We start from the raw sequence: 17,656 nt of genomic DNA, 5'->3' as shown, positions 1-17,656 counted from the left end.
AGTATTAAAAACTGTATAAAAATTTAAACTTATGTGTCAAGTTTTTAGGGTAAACTCCCCTTCCACTTGAGCAGTAGTAGGAAACTACAGGATCTTTTAAACCACAATAAAATTAAATCCTAATTTCAAATTTTGAAGAAAGTTGTATTTTTACTTCATTCTACTCAAATACGCTCAAGATGTGTTTAGTGCAAAGAGAGGTCACACTAAACACAGACGATGCCTAAAAAAGACATTTAGCCCTGAAAATGTAATTATTTATTTGTACATAGCCTCAACTATCAATCTGCTTAAAGTCTGCTTGGTGACTGTGCATGCACTGGACATAACAAATTAAGTGCCCTCTAGCTAAAATCCTTGAAAGGTGGAGGGCTGAACGCCTGCAATATTATGGGGCGTGGAATATTATTCCAAACCTTAGGTACATAACCGGCCTAGTGTGAAGAAAGCCTTCAACATGCCTGGGGCGAATTCGAAGAACCATACTCGGGCCGGTCAACATGGGGCTACGAGCAACAGTTGTACCGGTGTTGCCGGACCCTCTACAGAATTCCCGGTAGCAGGGCAATTGGGGAAAAGCAAACCGGAGATCCCAGCCTGAAAGAGATGCATCTGTAACCCTAAACATGCAAAAAGGGTTGTCCCTCTGAGATGAACCCTGTTTTTATGCTTGATGTATGATTGACCTAACTTCCTAACTTCATCTTGTTCACTTCTGTGAAAGTTAACATGACACAACCAGAAGACATCCGTGCCTTCATCCTCATTGAGTTCCATATTATCCCAAAAAAGTGATCACCTGCGTTGGGACTAACATACTTTTCTTAGTGTTCAGTCTCAACCCAAGATGTCTTAGATGTGCAAGCACACCATCTGTGCTGACTGGACTAGTTTAAGCCAATTGTCAACATAAATAAGTATGCAAATGCCCTGAAGATGCAATGGTGCCAGGGCAGAATTCACACATTTGGGATAGATCTACGCCGAAGGGAAGGCAAACCTAAGATTCTCTGAGCAGGAAAAATCCATTGACACAAACCAGTCCTCGGATCTGATTTGTGATATAATGTAAGTGGCCGTCAACCTCATGAACCATCATTTTCTGACGGTTTTGTATAGCCTTTGAGCAAAAGGGATTTAACATTTCTGCTCTAAAATTAGGGATGTAGCTGAAAGTTATTGTGCGTAGGGATGCACCGAATCCAGATTTTTTGGGTCCCCTGTTTAAGATTCGGCCGAATACCGAATCCTACTCGCATCCTTATTCCATTACAGGGCTCGCAAAATTTCAAAATCCCTGGTAGCCCTTCGGGCAGGAACTCTTCAGTTTTTGGTAGCCCGAAATTTTGCCAATACAAAGCCAATAGTTTTCCATGTAAACCAACTGTTCCTGCTCATCCCCACACCAGATATACCCACCATTTAAAAGTGGTTCAGTGGGTCACAAAACTCACAGTTTGGATCATCCAGTTAGAGATTGGATCATTTTTTCGATCAGAAAAACAGGGGCTACTGTCACTTTAAGATTCTGCATAGAGTCACTCTCTTCACTGCCCGTACAATCTATATCACTTTAAAGCTTTAAAGCTTTAAAGAGATTTAATTTTCTTACGTGAGGATAGTAATGACTGACAGGACAAAGTTGGAGGATTTGCACAAAAATCCGTGACAAATCAGTACGGATTGCTTCCTGTACTGCAGCTTCGCCCGATCGTGAAAGTGAAAGTAAAACTCGAGCGCACGCTCAAACGCAATTTAAATACCCAATGCCTGAATTTCATGCACCATCCTCCCTATAAGTCAAGATAGCCCGACGGGCAGGGCGGGGAATCCGGGGATGCATTTTGATAGCCCGACTGCAAAGCACAATGAAAGCGATGCGGTGCGATGCGTTAGTTTTTCCAGGTGCGTCCACGAAATGTGAAGCGCCCCTAGGCTCACCGGAAAAAAACACTTATCTCCACGTCAGCACCTGATGTGTGGGATCAACGGCCGTGTGACGTCGACCACCCAAGCTTAGGGTTCGGTTCGGTGGAAAAAAATCTAAGATTCGGCCGAACCCGAACCCCGTCAAAAAGCCCAGTATTCGGCCGAATCCTGGATTCGGTGCATCCCTTATTGTGCGTAACACCCTTTGAGATATGTTCGAAATGTTTTCCCATGCTGTCATCATTTTAACCAAGGAAATCTGATTCACTGTGCTCCATACTACGAGAGACAGCGTGTTCACAGTATATACAGGAGTGCTCTGAGAGGTGTGAGAACCAGTTAACCAAGTGCATCACGTGTTAACTCATCAGCTCTACTTATTTGCGACCCTGAACTAATTTGTGCTGCTCTTAGTAGATTGCGTTGGTCATTATGGAAAGCTGTTGGAGCTGTTGCCCACGGTGTTATTTAATTTGCACATTTTAGTACATTACCTGCAGATATTACCACTCCCATCGGCACATTTTTGGAATTGCGCTCATGTGCTAATTTGCCCTGTTTAGTAAATCTGTACACTACACCACCTCAGCGGACGCAGGTCTTGAACCACAAAAGACAATGACGCACAGCCCGAGTGGCATTGTGGCTGATATTATTACTGAGTTATACCCACCAATTAACATTAGCCCTTCATTCATGACATAGTCACTGTAATAACCATACAGAGAGAACATTGTTGCATCCTTTTATGTTTTGCAAATTTTTCTCTTCTTTTCTTCTTTCTAAATTATGCACCTGATGATTTTGACATTTTCCTGTCCATCTCTGTCACTCTGTAATCAACTGGGAGAGACCCAGAGGTGAACTGTCCCCGTCTCATACAGCTTCTGTGCGGGCCAGCTTCTTAGCAAGCAAGGGTGCCAATTCCCCACACAATGAAATGATAGATAATAAAAAACGCTTTGCAGCTTTGCAGAGGTTTTTTTGTAACTGCACATGCCGCCTCCCATTTTTTATGATTAAATGTAGCCTAAAGATTAACCCATGTCTAAAACTGCTACTTCCTGTAGTGGCTCATGTACATGGAGAGGAATATGTAATTTGCAGTACAATATAATGTCTTTCTTTCAAGCACACACTCAAAAACAAACATTTTTAAAGTACACACAAGCAAACCACACTCTGACTCTGAATCAAATACCAACACACATAATTTTAGCTTAATCTTTAATTCAGTTTGCATGCAGTTCTAAATGTAAAACAATATTTGCTCCTTAGGCCAAACATTAAAATTCGGCATTATCAAAAGAAAGGCAGTACACATTTGAAAAAATCTAAATTTCATATTTTTTATATTTTGAATTTTTGCCAACAGTTAAAAGCATTTAAACAGAATTCATGATTTATGTTTAAATAGCAAAGTCTTTTGCATAACTCATTAAAAAAAAACATTTATGAAAGCAAAAATTCTAATAAACATGCAAAATGTATGCAGTTGCATAACCACAGCCAAAAATGAAAAAAAAATTGAATAGGACAATAATGTTCATGCGAGCGCATAAGGGTTAAATGTGTTTATCAATGCTTACAGTGTACAGTAAAGTCTAGTTACTTTAATCAGAGCTCAATTTACCCCATAACCTGTCCCAGAATTCCTCCTGCTTCTCAATGTCCATTGGCCAGTCCAGATAGGTCCTAGTTTTTACCTGCCTGGCCAACCTGTGATGGTAGGATAGCAAGCGAGAGGGGATTTTTTCTAAGAAGACCAGGATAAGAATGTCCCTCTGTTCTACCTGGAGCCGGTAGGTGCCCAGCTGCATCTCCAAAGTACACCAGGTGCTACGGAGGAAGTTACGGCTGACAAGACAAAGAGTTCGGCGGCTTGCATAGATGCTGTCTGTGATGTTTTCCACAATGTCTTTCCCCAACTGAAAGTCCCGACCGTGTAAACAGAGACGTAAGAATGGAGGGCCACGCTGCTCCATGTTGGGAAGAAGTTTTTCCATGACCCAGCGCTCATCCTTATTGCTGTAGGAAATAAAAATATCGTAGCGGTACTGCCGTTTGGCATCCATACGCAACGCCTCTCTGAACCAGCCGCTGGCAATGTAATAGAACGGCATTATGTATTTCCCGGCAAACTGATATGACAACGCTACAAACATAAACAGATATAAAAAAGCAGAAGTTGAGGCGAAGAGCACAAATTCAATATCAAATGAACAGTTATCATGTGTGTAATGAACAAAGTTCAGATTGTCAACTCCATTATTAGTTAAACACAGAAGTTCCTCCATGGTGGGGGCAACCACAGAAACCTGAACCTGCCTGTTGTTTACCCATGAGATCAGCCAAGCATTATCACAACTGCAGTACAATCGCAATTCCTTGAGTCTGATATATTTTAAACTAGTAAGATGTTCAACAAAGGTTTGAATAATTTTTACATCATTCCATGGTTTAAAAAACATAGATGTCAGGGCCTTTAGGTCCTTAGTCAGACTTCCATCCAAAAAGAAAATTCTACAGGTACCCAAGATCAGGGTTTGTAATTTTGTCAAGTTGTGAAACATTATTGGCACATTTGGCTGCTTTGACAAATCAATGTTTTCCAGCTTTAGGGTTTTTAAATGAACAAGCTGATTTATTACTGCTAAGTCACCAATGTTGTCTGAAAACATTGATGTGAATTCCAGATTAACAACTGATTTAACATATTTCCCAATAAACTCCTTTCCACAGATGACATATTCTGCATTTATTTGAAGTTTGACTACAGATGTCAAGAGTGGACTGTCACAATCCTCAACTGTCACATATTGACCTTTGATTTGGAGGTCAAGACTCTGATTCAGTGTAATAACACCAATTATCAACCGCATTGGTCTCAAGCCTGAACTAATGGACACCTGACTCAGATTATATGGGATGCTTCCGAATATATCAGATAAATGCAGCTTGACCTGTGACATGTTAGGTGAAAACTTTAAATCTCCCAGAAGAAATGTGCGAAGGTTAATAAGATGTCCAAATGAATTTGATTTAATTTGAATGATAGGATTTTCTAGAAGATTTAGGACCATCAGTTCATACAGACCACTGAATGTGTCTTGATAAATGTAAGATAACTTGTTGTCTAAGAGGTATAACTCTTTCAGTTTGTCTAATCCACTGAAAGCAAAATCTTCTATGCTGGAAATATTACATGAAGTTAATTCCAAATGCTCAAGATTTGTGAAACACATGAACTGGTGAGAAATGATTTTATTTATTTTATTTGAGTTTAGATTCATAATACACAGCTGTTCAACTAACTGTGGATTGGACAAACAAAGAGATTGAAAATCATTTGATCTGAGCACATGTTCACTTACATCAAATGTTGAAAGATTGCTAAAAAACTGAAAGATCAAATTTACATCTAAAGATACAATTTTATAAATATATGTTAGTACATGGAGATAAATGTCTACAATATTTTTACAGTCTTCAGTGATATTTGTAGACAAAGCTGGCAAGTTAATAGTCTGGTACATAACATCTATAGATTTAATAGAATATAACTTTGCTGCGTAACACAACTCATCAATGTTTAGTACATCCACAGAAATATGCAAGCTATTGATTTGATTTACTCCAGTCATAGAAATATCTCTGAGAAAATCTGATCTGAAACCATAATCCAGATCAGATAAATTTCCAAAAATGTTCAAAGCCCCTACATCTATGTACTCTATTGATCCTAAACTCAATCGGACGTTTTCAATATTGTGTACAGTAGATATGTAACTGTTAGAGATGTTGTAAATGGAGCAGTTTGGGAACCGAAGACTATTTAAATCTTGATCATCAAGATAAAACATTTTTAGTGATTTTAAATTTCCCAGTCGACACAGAATCTCAGACAGATCTTTTAAACACACATTGCCTATGCTTAATTTCTCTAACTGAGGAATTGTATCAAAAACATTTGGTGCCATTAATGACAAATTATATTGTGAAAGATACAATGTTTTAAGTGAAGGAAGACCACTGAGATCAACAGCTGTTTCACAACAGCTTTCTCTAAAGGGGGTAGACAACTTCAATGACTTTAAATTAAACAATCCAATAAAGGTTTCTGGAGAGATCTTGGAAAAACATCCAACAATTTTAAGGTATTCCAGAGAAGAGAAGCGTGAAAATGAGCCTGGAGCCAAGACACCAACATACTTCATATCACGATCCATTTCAATGCAGAGGTTCTGTAAATTTGATGGAAGTCTGCGAAGATCCTCTTTAATATCAGTGACTAAACTGCAGGATGCAGTGTTTGGTTTTTCAGTACATGATGGGTCAACAGGAAATTCTGCCACATCATCGTAAAAGATACATTTCCCAGTAAGCCAAGAAAATACACATGAAGTCCTTAGAAAAAACAGGAACAAATTGAACAGATAAATCATATTTAATTCCTGGATGATTTTTCTCCAACTGAAGTTAAATCTTCTGTTGTTATTCTGTTGTCTCAGTATCACTTCGTTTCTGAAGTTGAACATAAGAATAGATATATTTACATAAAAAGTAACTTCCTTTATTTGTGACAAGACAGCACAGATGTGAGTTTTTCTCATTTGCCTTGTTTGTCTTAAACAAAATGTTAACCCTCTGCGGTCTGAGGGGGTTTTGGGGCTCTTGGGAAGTTTTGACCTGCCCTGACATTTGTGCTTTTTCAGTTGCTTAAAAACATAATAATGACAAAAGTATAAACACATTGTATGCAGCACAAACTGGGCTACCATAATGTGTGAGCAACATTTATATACATGTTTTTTTAAGAGAATAATGTTTATTCGTAGTTAATAAAAAATAAGAATTTTTTTTTAAATATGGCTTCAAAACCAATACTAAACATGCCTTCACAGGACTTTTGAGATCTGGATCTTGTAGTCTAGAGTGTTATAGTTCATGTATGATGTAAAAATCAGCTTGTCTACCAAGTGGTTGGTACAAATGAGCCCTTCTCACCACCATCGCAGTGGCCTGCATCCTGCACTGATTACAATTTGCTGCCTAACATGACACTATCGGTTTGGAAAACTTTATTCAAAAATTTGCATGCATTTTTATGATATAGAAGTTAAAGGACTAGTCACCTCATCAAACCTCCGCCAGCCAGAAAACAACTCTTTAGAACCAGATTCTATGCAGATAGATTCCACCGTGATCCTACTGTCAGAACGCCAATGCCGGCAGACTAATAGGTATGTCTGTATTGTGCAGCACCTGGACACACACTTGGAGTGTGTCCCGTTCGTCCTCCACAACCTTTAGTGAGTACGGTTCAACACTAAGCTCATTTTTACACTCCTCTAACCACAAAGCTTAACTCTTTCCCTGCCATCAGTTTTCATGATTTTCACAAACGTTTAATTCCTTTCAGAAAATGTTCTTCTTTAAATATATAAACATACAATATATAAAAAAAATATGTTTCATCCTACCTTCATTAGTTCTCTGTTAACTTAATTCAAGACCTGTGAGATCGTTCTGACAGTCGGGGTCCTTCATTGTGGGTACATCAGTTTTCTGGTTCTGGATAATTCTACAGCGGATGTCATATTAGGGCGACCATGTTTAAGAATACATCATCCAGAGCTCTCTTGGGATACTGGCGAAGTCAGAAAATGGAGTGATCTCTGCTTTCCATCACATATACCCAGTCCTCATTATCATCAAGCCTCTTCATTACGGATGCTCATCCATCAAAAGCTTGAAAGGCAATGTTCAGTCACCATACCTGAAGAATACAATGAATTTCAGGATGTTTAGTCCCAAGAGAGCCTCTCAGTTACCACCTCATCGGCCATGGGAGTGTGCTATTGAACTCCTTCCAGTTGAACCAGTGCCTAAAGGTAAAATCTATCCATTAACCATTCCCGAACAATAGGCTATGGAAAATTACATACAAAAAGCCCTTTGACAAGAATACATTCATCCTTTCACATCCCCTGCTGCTTACCTGTTCTTCTTTGTTGCCAAGGAAGACGGTGGCCTCTGACCCTGCATTGATTACCGGAAACTAAACCAGATAACAATCAAATTCTGTTATCCCCTTCCTCTCATTCCAGCAGCCCTTGAACAACCATGTGGTGCTAAAGATTTCTCCAAACTGGAACTGAGAAGTGCCTATAATCTCATCAGCATCCGCAGTGGAGATGAATGGAAGACAGTGTTTGTGACCCCAATTTTAAATATTTGGTCATGCCGTATGGATTAGTTAACGCCCCCTCCATTTTCCAAGACTTTATGCACACTATATTTAGAGATATCCTCAACCAGTACGTCCTCATCCTCACCAGTACGCTTTCTGCTCTGCACCCATAATGGTCTATCCCGATCCAACTAAACCTTTTACAGTGGAAGCTGATGCATAATCCACCGGGGTCGGGGCCGTCCTATTGCAGCAGCAGGGGGAAGCGCCATTACTTCATCCTTTTGCTTACTACTCTCAGAAGTTCAGTACAACAAACCCTCTCACTGCTTAACTCTTTCTCCGCCATTGACGAGTTATCTTGTCAATTAAGAGAACATTTCCCTGCCAATGATGCTTTCTTGATGATTTTTTATGGTAATCTGTAAATCCACTTAAATCCACTAGATGGCCAATTTATATTACAATTTATAATACCCAATTTATAAATAATTTAAGCAAAAACTAATTTAATTAATTTTAACTCTGTGTATGTTTTGACCATCATTCTAAATCTGCTCTCTAACAAAATTCCTTAACAAAAATGCAATTATTTCAGCTTTTTGTTAAAATTTTGGTATTTTTGAAGAAACCTATCCACATTTGAGAGGTTATAAAAAAGATAACAAATAAAGATAGGATAAAACTTTTTCTGTTTTGTATGATTGTTTGAAACCAGAGGGTCTCTTCTTTCATTTGATATATATGTATGTTTATATATTTATAGAAGAAAATTTTCCTGGAAGGCATTTTTTGTGTGTGGATGTAAAGACTTTGCCATCTTAAAGTCACCATGTCATCTTCCAACCGGCAAACTACAGCGACTTCTTGTTCCCCATCGTCCATGGTCACATCTAGAAGAAGACTTCGCTACTAACCTTCCCATGTCACAAGGTAACAATTGCATCTTTATCATCATCAACAGATTCTCAGTCTATATGACTTATCCCTCTTAAGGGTTTACCTACTGCTATGCAGTCTGTTGAATTGTGTTTCAACATGTCTTTAGATACTTTGTTATCCTGGAAGACATTGTTTCAGATAGAGCTCCTTAATTTATCTCACGAGTATGGAAAGCCTTCATGAAACTTCTAGCTGTGACCGTGAACCTCTCATCTGGGTACTATCCGAAAATCAACGGCCAAACTGAGTTCAGGAAGTGAGCCGTTTCCTCTGAACCTTCTGCCATAGCCACCAGAATTCCTAGAGCCAGTTTCTTCCCTGGGCCGAGATTGCACATTACTCCCTCTGGCAACAAGCTACGGTTCTCACCCGTTCCTGTTACCAAAATACATGTTTGAGCTGCCTTAATTTAAAATCGTCTTACACTAGTTTCACAGGTCGGGGTGGACCACCGACACTCTAAACCCTACCCCTGACTCCAATACCACCTCGAGGAGTCCCCAAAAAACATACAGAAACTGGACTTAAGAACAATCAAAATAGCTTTTATTAATTTATTTAAAACTCTCTCGTATCTAAAAGTCCTCCTTTTGCCCTCTCTCTCTCCTTCAGGCCAAGCACAATGAGTGAGTGACGGACAACTTGCAGAAAGGGCTTTCCTTCGCAGGTATGCCACAGGGAGTACTCAGAAGGGGCTTTCCTTTGTAAGTATGCAACAGTGAGAATTCAGAAAGGGCTTTCCTCAGCAAATGTGCAACGACAAGTATTCGAAGGGGGCTTTCATCTACAGGCATGCAGCGATGAGTATTCTAAAGGGGCTTTCCTTTGCAAGTATGCAACGAAAAGTATTCCAAAGGGGCTCTCCTTTGCAAGTGTACAACGATGAGTATTCAGAAAGGGCTTTCCTTTGCAGTATGTAGCAGTGAGTATTCAGGAAGAGCTTTCCTTGGCAAACATGCAGCGATGAGTGTTCAAAAGGGGCTTCCCTGTATAAGTTTGCAGTAGTAAATATTCCAAAGAGGCTCTCCTTTGCAGGTATACAATGAAGGCACAGGACGGGCTTTCCTTTGCAAGCAAGTGCAGTGCAGAATGGACATTCCTTTGTAGGCAGACAGCAACAAATAAGCAGAAAGGACTTCCCCTTACAGGTAGGTAGCGATGAGTATTCAAGAAGAGCTTTCCTGTGTAAGTGAACATCAATGAGTTTACAGAAGGGCTTTCCTTTACAGGTAGACAGCAATTAGTATACTGAAAGAGCTTTCCTGTGTGGGCGGACAGCAATAAGTGTACAGAAGGGCTTTCCTTTACAGGTAGGCAGCAACAAGCATACAAAAGGGCTTTCCTTTACAGGTAGACAGCGATAAGTATACAGAAAGAGCTTTCCTGTGTGGGCGGACAGCAATAAGTGTACAGAAGGGCTTTTCTTTACAGGTAGGCAACGGGTATACAAGAAGGACTTTCCTGTGTATGCAGACAGCAATGAAGACACAGAAGGGGCTTTCCTTTACAGGTAGGCACTGGTGAGTAGGAAGGTTTGCAACCCCGTCTCATCCAATTCTTCAAATTAAGCAGTACTCCTCACACTCTGGTAGTCATCAAACCAACGCAGTCAACGAGGGCAGCAAAACACCATCAATCCACAAAGGTGACAGTATATCTAAAATCCAAGAAAAGCACAGTGCAAGAGAATATTCTTCACACAGCGCCAAGCAGAGGGTTCGTCATTAAGACACAGAAGTGAAGTATTCAATCATGCATATCCCAGCAAGACAACGTAACTGATGATCATAGTACTTAGCTCTTTCATAATGAATCCGTTCACAACCGTACATAATGGCATGTAATAACAACAATTTTGTTTACGGTCCACGCAGGAGGCTTGCTGGGACGCTGTCTATGATGTGAAATATCTTTACTGATTAACATAAAGCAGGTTTTAAAGGGGTGGTTCAATGGTATTTCATACATTCTGACTTATTAACACCGTTATAGAGTTGTTTCCTCATGCTAAACATAGGCAAAGTGCGTGAAGGCAATGTGAGCTTTAATAATAATATCACGGAGTGACCAAATACAGGCGGAACGAAAAATAGCGGAAATAGTTCCGCCCGGACCGATTTCAACAAACACCTGACCGGTTCCGGCCGACTGCGGGCAAGATAAATCAAGAGTAATATCGATCAGGTGTGTAAGACTAATGGGGCGATCAGCGATTGGCTTTCATGAGAAGAGGAGGCCCATAAAGAGGGCAGCAAAGAGATCAGAAGCGTAAAGTTTTGTTCCGGTGTGCTGGGATTTAGGTGGAAGCTCAGGTGTGTTGCAGGAGACGTTTGATGCGGATATTGGGCCGAACTCAACTCAGAGATAAGTGGAAGATTATACATGCTGCAGTGTTGTTGTGAACCTGTCATGTGTATTGAAGGAACTGGAGATGTCGAACGGACGTAACAAGTGAATCTAAGGATAGGAAGCGGAGACGGAGAAGTTCGAAGTAGTCCGCTGGGCAAAAACCTCGGAGGATTGAAACGTCTGCTGTGAGGTACTGTGCAAAGAGAGAAACAGTGTGATCTATAAGAACTCCTTCTGTAGTGTACTGCCATCCCTATCCCTGCCCTAACATTTCCTAATTTCGTCTGTGTGCAGTAGCACTAAGTGCTCATTCATCACCCAGTCTGTTTCAGTCACTGTGTGTGTGGGATTAGTGGAGGAGAAGGAGTCCTAGGATCATGGCATCTACGCCTTCACGTGCTGTCCTCCTGCCCTTGTTGTCTGTTCATCCAGGTCTCCGAAGCTGTGATACTGACCCTAGTTCACTGTGAGTATGAAGGTTGCAGTGGGTGATTTTATTGAATTGAGTACATGTGGAGAATTGTCGTGCTGTGTTGTCTTAAGTGTTTGTCAGTAGTCATATCCTAGGCCAAAGAAAGAGCCCTGTGTACAAAGAGCCTAGTGGTGGCGTTGGACAGCCATTCCATACCTGTACTAGATCAAAGGACCGGTTTCACCCTCCTATGTCTGTGTAAAAAGGTGTCGTATGTTCTGCTGTATATCTAGTGAAGTTGATAAACGTGAGTGAAGTGTGTGTTCTCTGCTACCAGCCTACAGGTCCCGAGCCAAGGGCTCGTATTGACGTGGGACTGTTTCCACTGACTGTTGGAAAGTGAAAGCGTCTGGGAGTTCCCCGTAAGTCTGCTTGCAAGCGGAACTTTATGGTTTGGTTGTGTCCACACACGTTTCCTCCACCCGTCTGTGCTTTGAAGAGCTAGAGCCCAGTGCATCCACCCGTTGCTGTAAGTTAAAGGGACACTTCACTCATTTGCATTACGTTTTGTATAGTTAGAAACCCAGTCATGTTTTTGAATGGTCATGCATCATTCCCTCTGTTTCCCCTGAGACAGAAGAAATATGGATTTGCATCATTGAAAGAAGGAAGTCCTATATCTTTGTAGAGGGAGTGAGACTACAAACACTCCTTTTCTCGGCAAATAGGCACTAAATTCGAAATTTATGTTATATTTCGACTACAAATATGATCCACTAATATAGATTAATTTGTCCACGGGTGAAATGGTCCTTTAAGCTTACCTGAATACTCAACTGTAAAGCCTCCTTGCTCACCCAAAGCAAAAGCCCAGTGCATCCACCCGCCAGCTGTAAGTTAAGCTTACCTAAATACTTACCTGTAAAGTCCCCTGATTGCCCAAGTTAAAGGCCCCGTGTACTCACCTGTCTGCCCCAAGTTAAAGGCCCTGTGTACCCACCGGTCTGCCCCAAGTTAAAGGCCCTGTGTACTTACCTGTCTGTCCAAAGTTAAAGGCCCCGTGTACTTACCTGACTGCCCAAGTTAAGGGTCCCGTGTACTCACCTGTCTGTCCAACGTCAAGAGCCCTGTGTATTCACCTGGTTGCTTAAAGTTACAAGTCCAGAGTATTCACCTGTATGCTTGTCTCTCTCTCTTGGTCCCTCTCCTCCTTCGTGACAAACAACTTTGGCCATGTCCACACTTATACGTTTTCATTTGAAACCGTATATTTTTCTCTCCGTTTTGGCCTTCCATCCACATTGAGACGGCGTTTTAAGTCCCCGAAAACGAACACGCTCTCCAAAGTGGATAAAGTTGAAGACGCCGTCTTCGCATCGTAGTGTGGCCTGTGAAAGCGGAGGCTTTTGGATACGATGATGCATTTTTAGTCATGTGATGCAGTCATGTGATGCAGTCATGTGACCAATGCAGCCAAAATGGTGGACGACGTTGTACAGCAGTTGTTTTGGATGCTCTCCGTTTTGACAGCTTTGTTAGAAATTAATGTCAGTTTGTACATACTGCAGATTGCGTTTCTTCAAAGAAGCCAGGATGTTTACTCGCAGTTGCTGTTTAGTGGCGGAACTCGAGAAAAGTTGCGTTTCAGACCGTACATGGAGCGGAGATTTTGGGTGAGACCTGGATGCAGCCATGCGTGGTGGGATAACTTTGTGCGTGGAGTTGTCGTGCCTGAGGAGTGGCGTGAAAACTTTAGAATGTCTAGGGATTCTCTGTACCATCTTAGTGAACTATTACGTTCTCACATTCAAGGCCAGACAACACGACTGAGATCACCGGTGGATGTTGTTACAAAGGTTGCATGTACTCTATAATATTTAAGCGACGAAGGTAGAATGCGGAAAACAGCAAATGCGTTCGGATTAGCCTAACAAACTGTGTCTAAAATATTCAGAGAAATGTGCAGAGCTATCACATTTCACCTGGGTCCCGAGTATGTTTCACTTCCATTCACAGAACCAGAGGTACACACACTTGTCACAAACTTTTATGAAACACACAGAATGCCACAGTGTCTAGGGGCTATTGATGGCAGGCATATCGAAATTAAGCAGCCTTCATCAAACTCCACTGATTACATCAACAGGAAAGGAAAATTCTCATTGAATGTACAGGCTACCTGTGATTACAAGTACACATTCATGGACGTTGTTATTAAATGGCCTGGCAGCGTTCATGATGCTCGAATATTTGCCAATTCGCAAATCAATGCTTACTTGAGACATGGAAAAATTCCTTCTTGTCCAAAAGTAATCGTGGAGGAAGAAGATCCTGTTCCTGTATTTCTTCTCGGAGACCCAGCATACCCCCTGCTGCCCTATGTTACGAAAGAGTATGCGAGTGGAGGTTTTACTCCTCAGGAACAATACTTCGGGTTTTCACTGTGCAAGTGCAGAATGGTGATTGAATGCTTATTTGGACGTTTAAAAGCATAATTTGGAGCATTACGGAGGGAAATGGACATAAATATGGATGATCTTCCATTCGTCATCAATGCCTGTTTTGTTTTGCATAACTTTTGTGAAGCAAAGAGAGAAATCATTCCAGACCAAAACGTTGCTGCAGCGGTCCAATATGACGGAGACTTCCAGCCACCAACACGGCACAATAATATCAGAACAGGATGCAATAAAACTGAGGGGAGGCGAGTAAGAAATGTGCTCACCAGGTTTCTTGACCCTTGAATGATGTTCATTTCAGATTATTGCATATACATTTTGCCACTTACTGTTAATCCTCAGAATGAAAAAGTTAAGTGAAATTCAGTTTGGTAGACATTGAGCTTGTCTGATTATTATACTTTTACATTGTGAACGTGATATAATGTCTATTGAAGTGCTTAGGCTCCTGTGTTTTTGCAAACAGCACTGAAACAGTCACTATATTCACCATATCTGTATAAAGCAGTACACTGATTCATGTTTGGATGACACTGAGCTTGTGTGAATAAACTATACATTTAGTTTGTTTTATATATAGTTTTCTGTTAACATGATATAAAATCTAACTTGCTCCTGGAAAGTGTTAACTCAACATTGTAACACATTATACTCATCAGATCTGTAAAAAGTGATACACTGATTCAATAAATAAATAAAATGTATTTTGTTTTTGAACAATCATTTATTGTGTAATTCCTTCAAGATATGCAGCTGAGGGGAAAAAGTAAGATGTGTCTGCACCTTTAAGGTGTTTCAAATCTTCCTTGTTGTTACTGCATAAAAAAACTGTCAAACAGTAGAGTTGGGTCCGAGTCCACCTTTGTCGAGTACGAGTCAAGACCAAGTCCTTAAACTTCAAGTCCGAGTCCAAGTCTGAGTCCAAAAGGGTCCGAGTTGGAGTCAAGTCCGAGTTCTTAAAGGCCGAGTCCAAGTCGAATCCGCCCGAGTCCAGAAAGTAATTAAATTGAAAAAAGATACAAAATTTGTATTGTAAATGGTTACTTTCTATTAATACTTTAACCTTTCAACCCATTTAACCAATGGCAATATAAAAATGTAATAAAAATACCTCTATTGCATCTTGTCATTGCCATTGAACATTTTTATTCTATGTCAACTAGTTTCCTATCAAAACTGCTGCCTGCCAGTGTGTTGCAGTAAAATAACAGGAGGGGAGGCGGTCCCGTACACACTGCATATTAAATTGGGTTGTCACTTCACCTTTTAATGCTTAATCCTGTTCTGTACACACACACTTCAGTAATTTACGGTATTTACGTACAAAAAACCGAGGACCTGGCAACACTGCAAGCGTACAATACACAACGCCCGGACGGAGGGTCATTGCAAAACACAATGCTGTTAGATTATTTTGGTCAAAGCTGTGAGTGATAAGCACGCGAGACGGCAGAACGTTGCTATGGTTATTTCTGTGTCAATTATCACATTTTCGGGAGTGAGTCTTGTTCCATACAGACATGAAATGGACATTTAGGGGATTCACTCCCGCATTTAAATGCGGTTGTCACTCTCGAAAGTTTGCAGTGTGTACGAGACGAGACATTAATTAATTTCTCATCTCAAGTTCATGCTGTTTTTAATGTTGCACATGACGTGGACTCGACTGTACTCGGGATATTTTCCGAGTCCAAAATGTCCAAGTCCGTGTCAAGTCCGAGTACAAATTCACCCGAGTCTGGGACAAGTCCGAGTTCATTCAAAATTGGACTCGAGTCCGAGTCCAAGTTCGAGTACCCCAACTCTATCAAACAGTATAGTGAAAATTAACTCATGCCCTATTAGGCATTGCAATCATGAATTTTTGAAACTGAAAATGTACACAAAAATACATTTCACTTTAATGTAAACTTTACATGTCTGTCATCAAAAAGAAAAAAGAGAAAAACAGAGCATTACCAAAAAAGTCCATCAAACAACTTAAACACAGGACCAACATTGTAATCATGGCTACAGGAAACTTGAACAAGGCATTAGAATTTAACCAACAATAACAAAAAGTTTACTTACTTTTTTTAGTAACTTTTTTAACAAGCACGTATATCATGTGTATTAAAGACACGACTACTCTGTGTCATTAAAGTAAAGGTATTCAGGGAACAAAAATGGAGCAGAATCTTCATGGTGCTTTGGTGGTGTTTGTCTGATTGGTGCTGAAAAGGGAGCAGAGGCAACAGCTGAACCATAGAGGTAACCAGGTTTCTGATGGTGTGAGCTGTAACGTCGTGGCAGCGACGGTGGTGCAACAAATGCAGTCTGGGCCATTGATTCTCTCATAAGTGAAAATACGTCTGTAACTGAATTTGTACGTTTTTCAATGTTTGATGTTAGTTTGCCAATGTTCTCAGAAAAATCTCTGTTTGCAGCCTCCATCCTCTCATATGTCTGCCTCCTTAGCTTAAGATCTTCCTGTGCAAGTGTAATGAGCTGTCCTTCATTTGATAATTTTCGCTTAAGCCTGTCTTGTCTGTATGATGACAGTGTTGCGTTCAGCCTGTCACATCTGTTTTGAGTCTCTGTAGACATCCCATCGTAGTCCTCACTTGCTGTAGCAGGTGAAGGAGCAGAACTACAGAGCAAAGGAGAAGGGCTATCGCGACTGACTGACGGTGAATAGCTTTCATCGCTGGTGGTGCTGCTGCTTCTGTTGTTTTGCTTCTGCTTCGGCTGGAGAACCACCCCAGATCTGCTCGCAAAGTTCGAAGTACAATAATACCACTCTGCCATGCCCGCTTCTCCTTCCGGAGTCTCCTGCATGCCTGTACTTAAGCCTGATAGCCTTTAAATTTGTAGTTAGTGTGAGATTTGTGACCTCGTCCGTACTGTGGGGGTAATCAACGTCATCCGCAGGATATTGCTCTATGAAGCGGTCTAGTATCTCGCCGTATTTGTTTTGGCACGTCTCCCAGTCTACATTCTCGCTTGCTTTGGCAACTTTATACTCCTGTGTTACTCGCAGCAACAACTCCACCTCGCTGTCGGTCCATTTAAAAAACTCAGTGTCTTTCATCGACATTGCTGCAAAGTTTCTAAGAGCCGGGAAGTAAATAAACGCCGAGCGGAAATGATGCAGGTCAAAGCTTTACTCATGCGCAGTAGGGGGCATAACCCTTTTCATACAGTACGTTGCAGTGTGGAAGAGCAACCTTTTAAAGAGCCACACAGATCCAAAACCGAAACTAACCTTTATTGCAGTGTGTCGTGTAGCTGTCCATCAATGTAAACAACGTGTAAAGTAGTTGAACCAAAAAATGCACGATTAATAAAGTTATTGGCTTCTAAAGCAGGGAGTCGACTCTGAATCGCTGAAAC

General features: G+C 40.8%; 1 protein-coding gene across 1 annotated transcript; it reads right to left on the bottom strand.

Annotated features, from left to right (window-relative positions):
- Nucleotides 1-3,177: 3,177 nt before the first annotated feature.
- On the bottom strand, nt 3,178-6,449 carry LOC135730094 (uncharacterized). The gene has a single exon (XM_065247971.1). It carries the CDS (start codon nt 6,372-6,374, stop codon nt 3,543-3,545), a length of 2,832 nt encoding a protein of 943 aa, XP_065104043.1. The 5' UTR covers nt 6,375-6,449; the 3' UTR covers nt 3,178-3,542.
- Nucleotides 6,450-17,656: the final 11,207 nt, after the last annotated feature.

This window comes from Paramisgurnus dabryanus, chromosome 11, assembly GCF_030506205.2.
Source record: "Paramisgurnus dabryanus chromosome 11, PD_genome_1.1, whole genome shotgun sequence".
Taxonomy (NCBI): domain Eukaryota; kingdom Metazoa; phylum Chordata; class Actinopteri; order Cypriniformes; family Cobitidae; genus Paramisgurnus; species Paramisgurnus dabryanus.
The sequence above is the reverse complement of the archived record's forward strand: the minus strand, read 5'-3'. Positions and strand labels throughout refer to the sequence as shown.

Excerpts from the sequence above, each read along its gene's own strand:
- LOC135730094 (XM_065247971.1), bottom strand. The coding sequence starts at position 6,374 with ATGATTTATCTGTTCAATTTGTTCCTGTTTTTTCTAAGGACTTCATGT.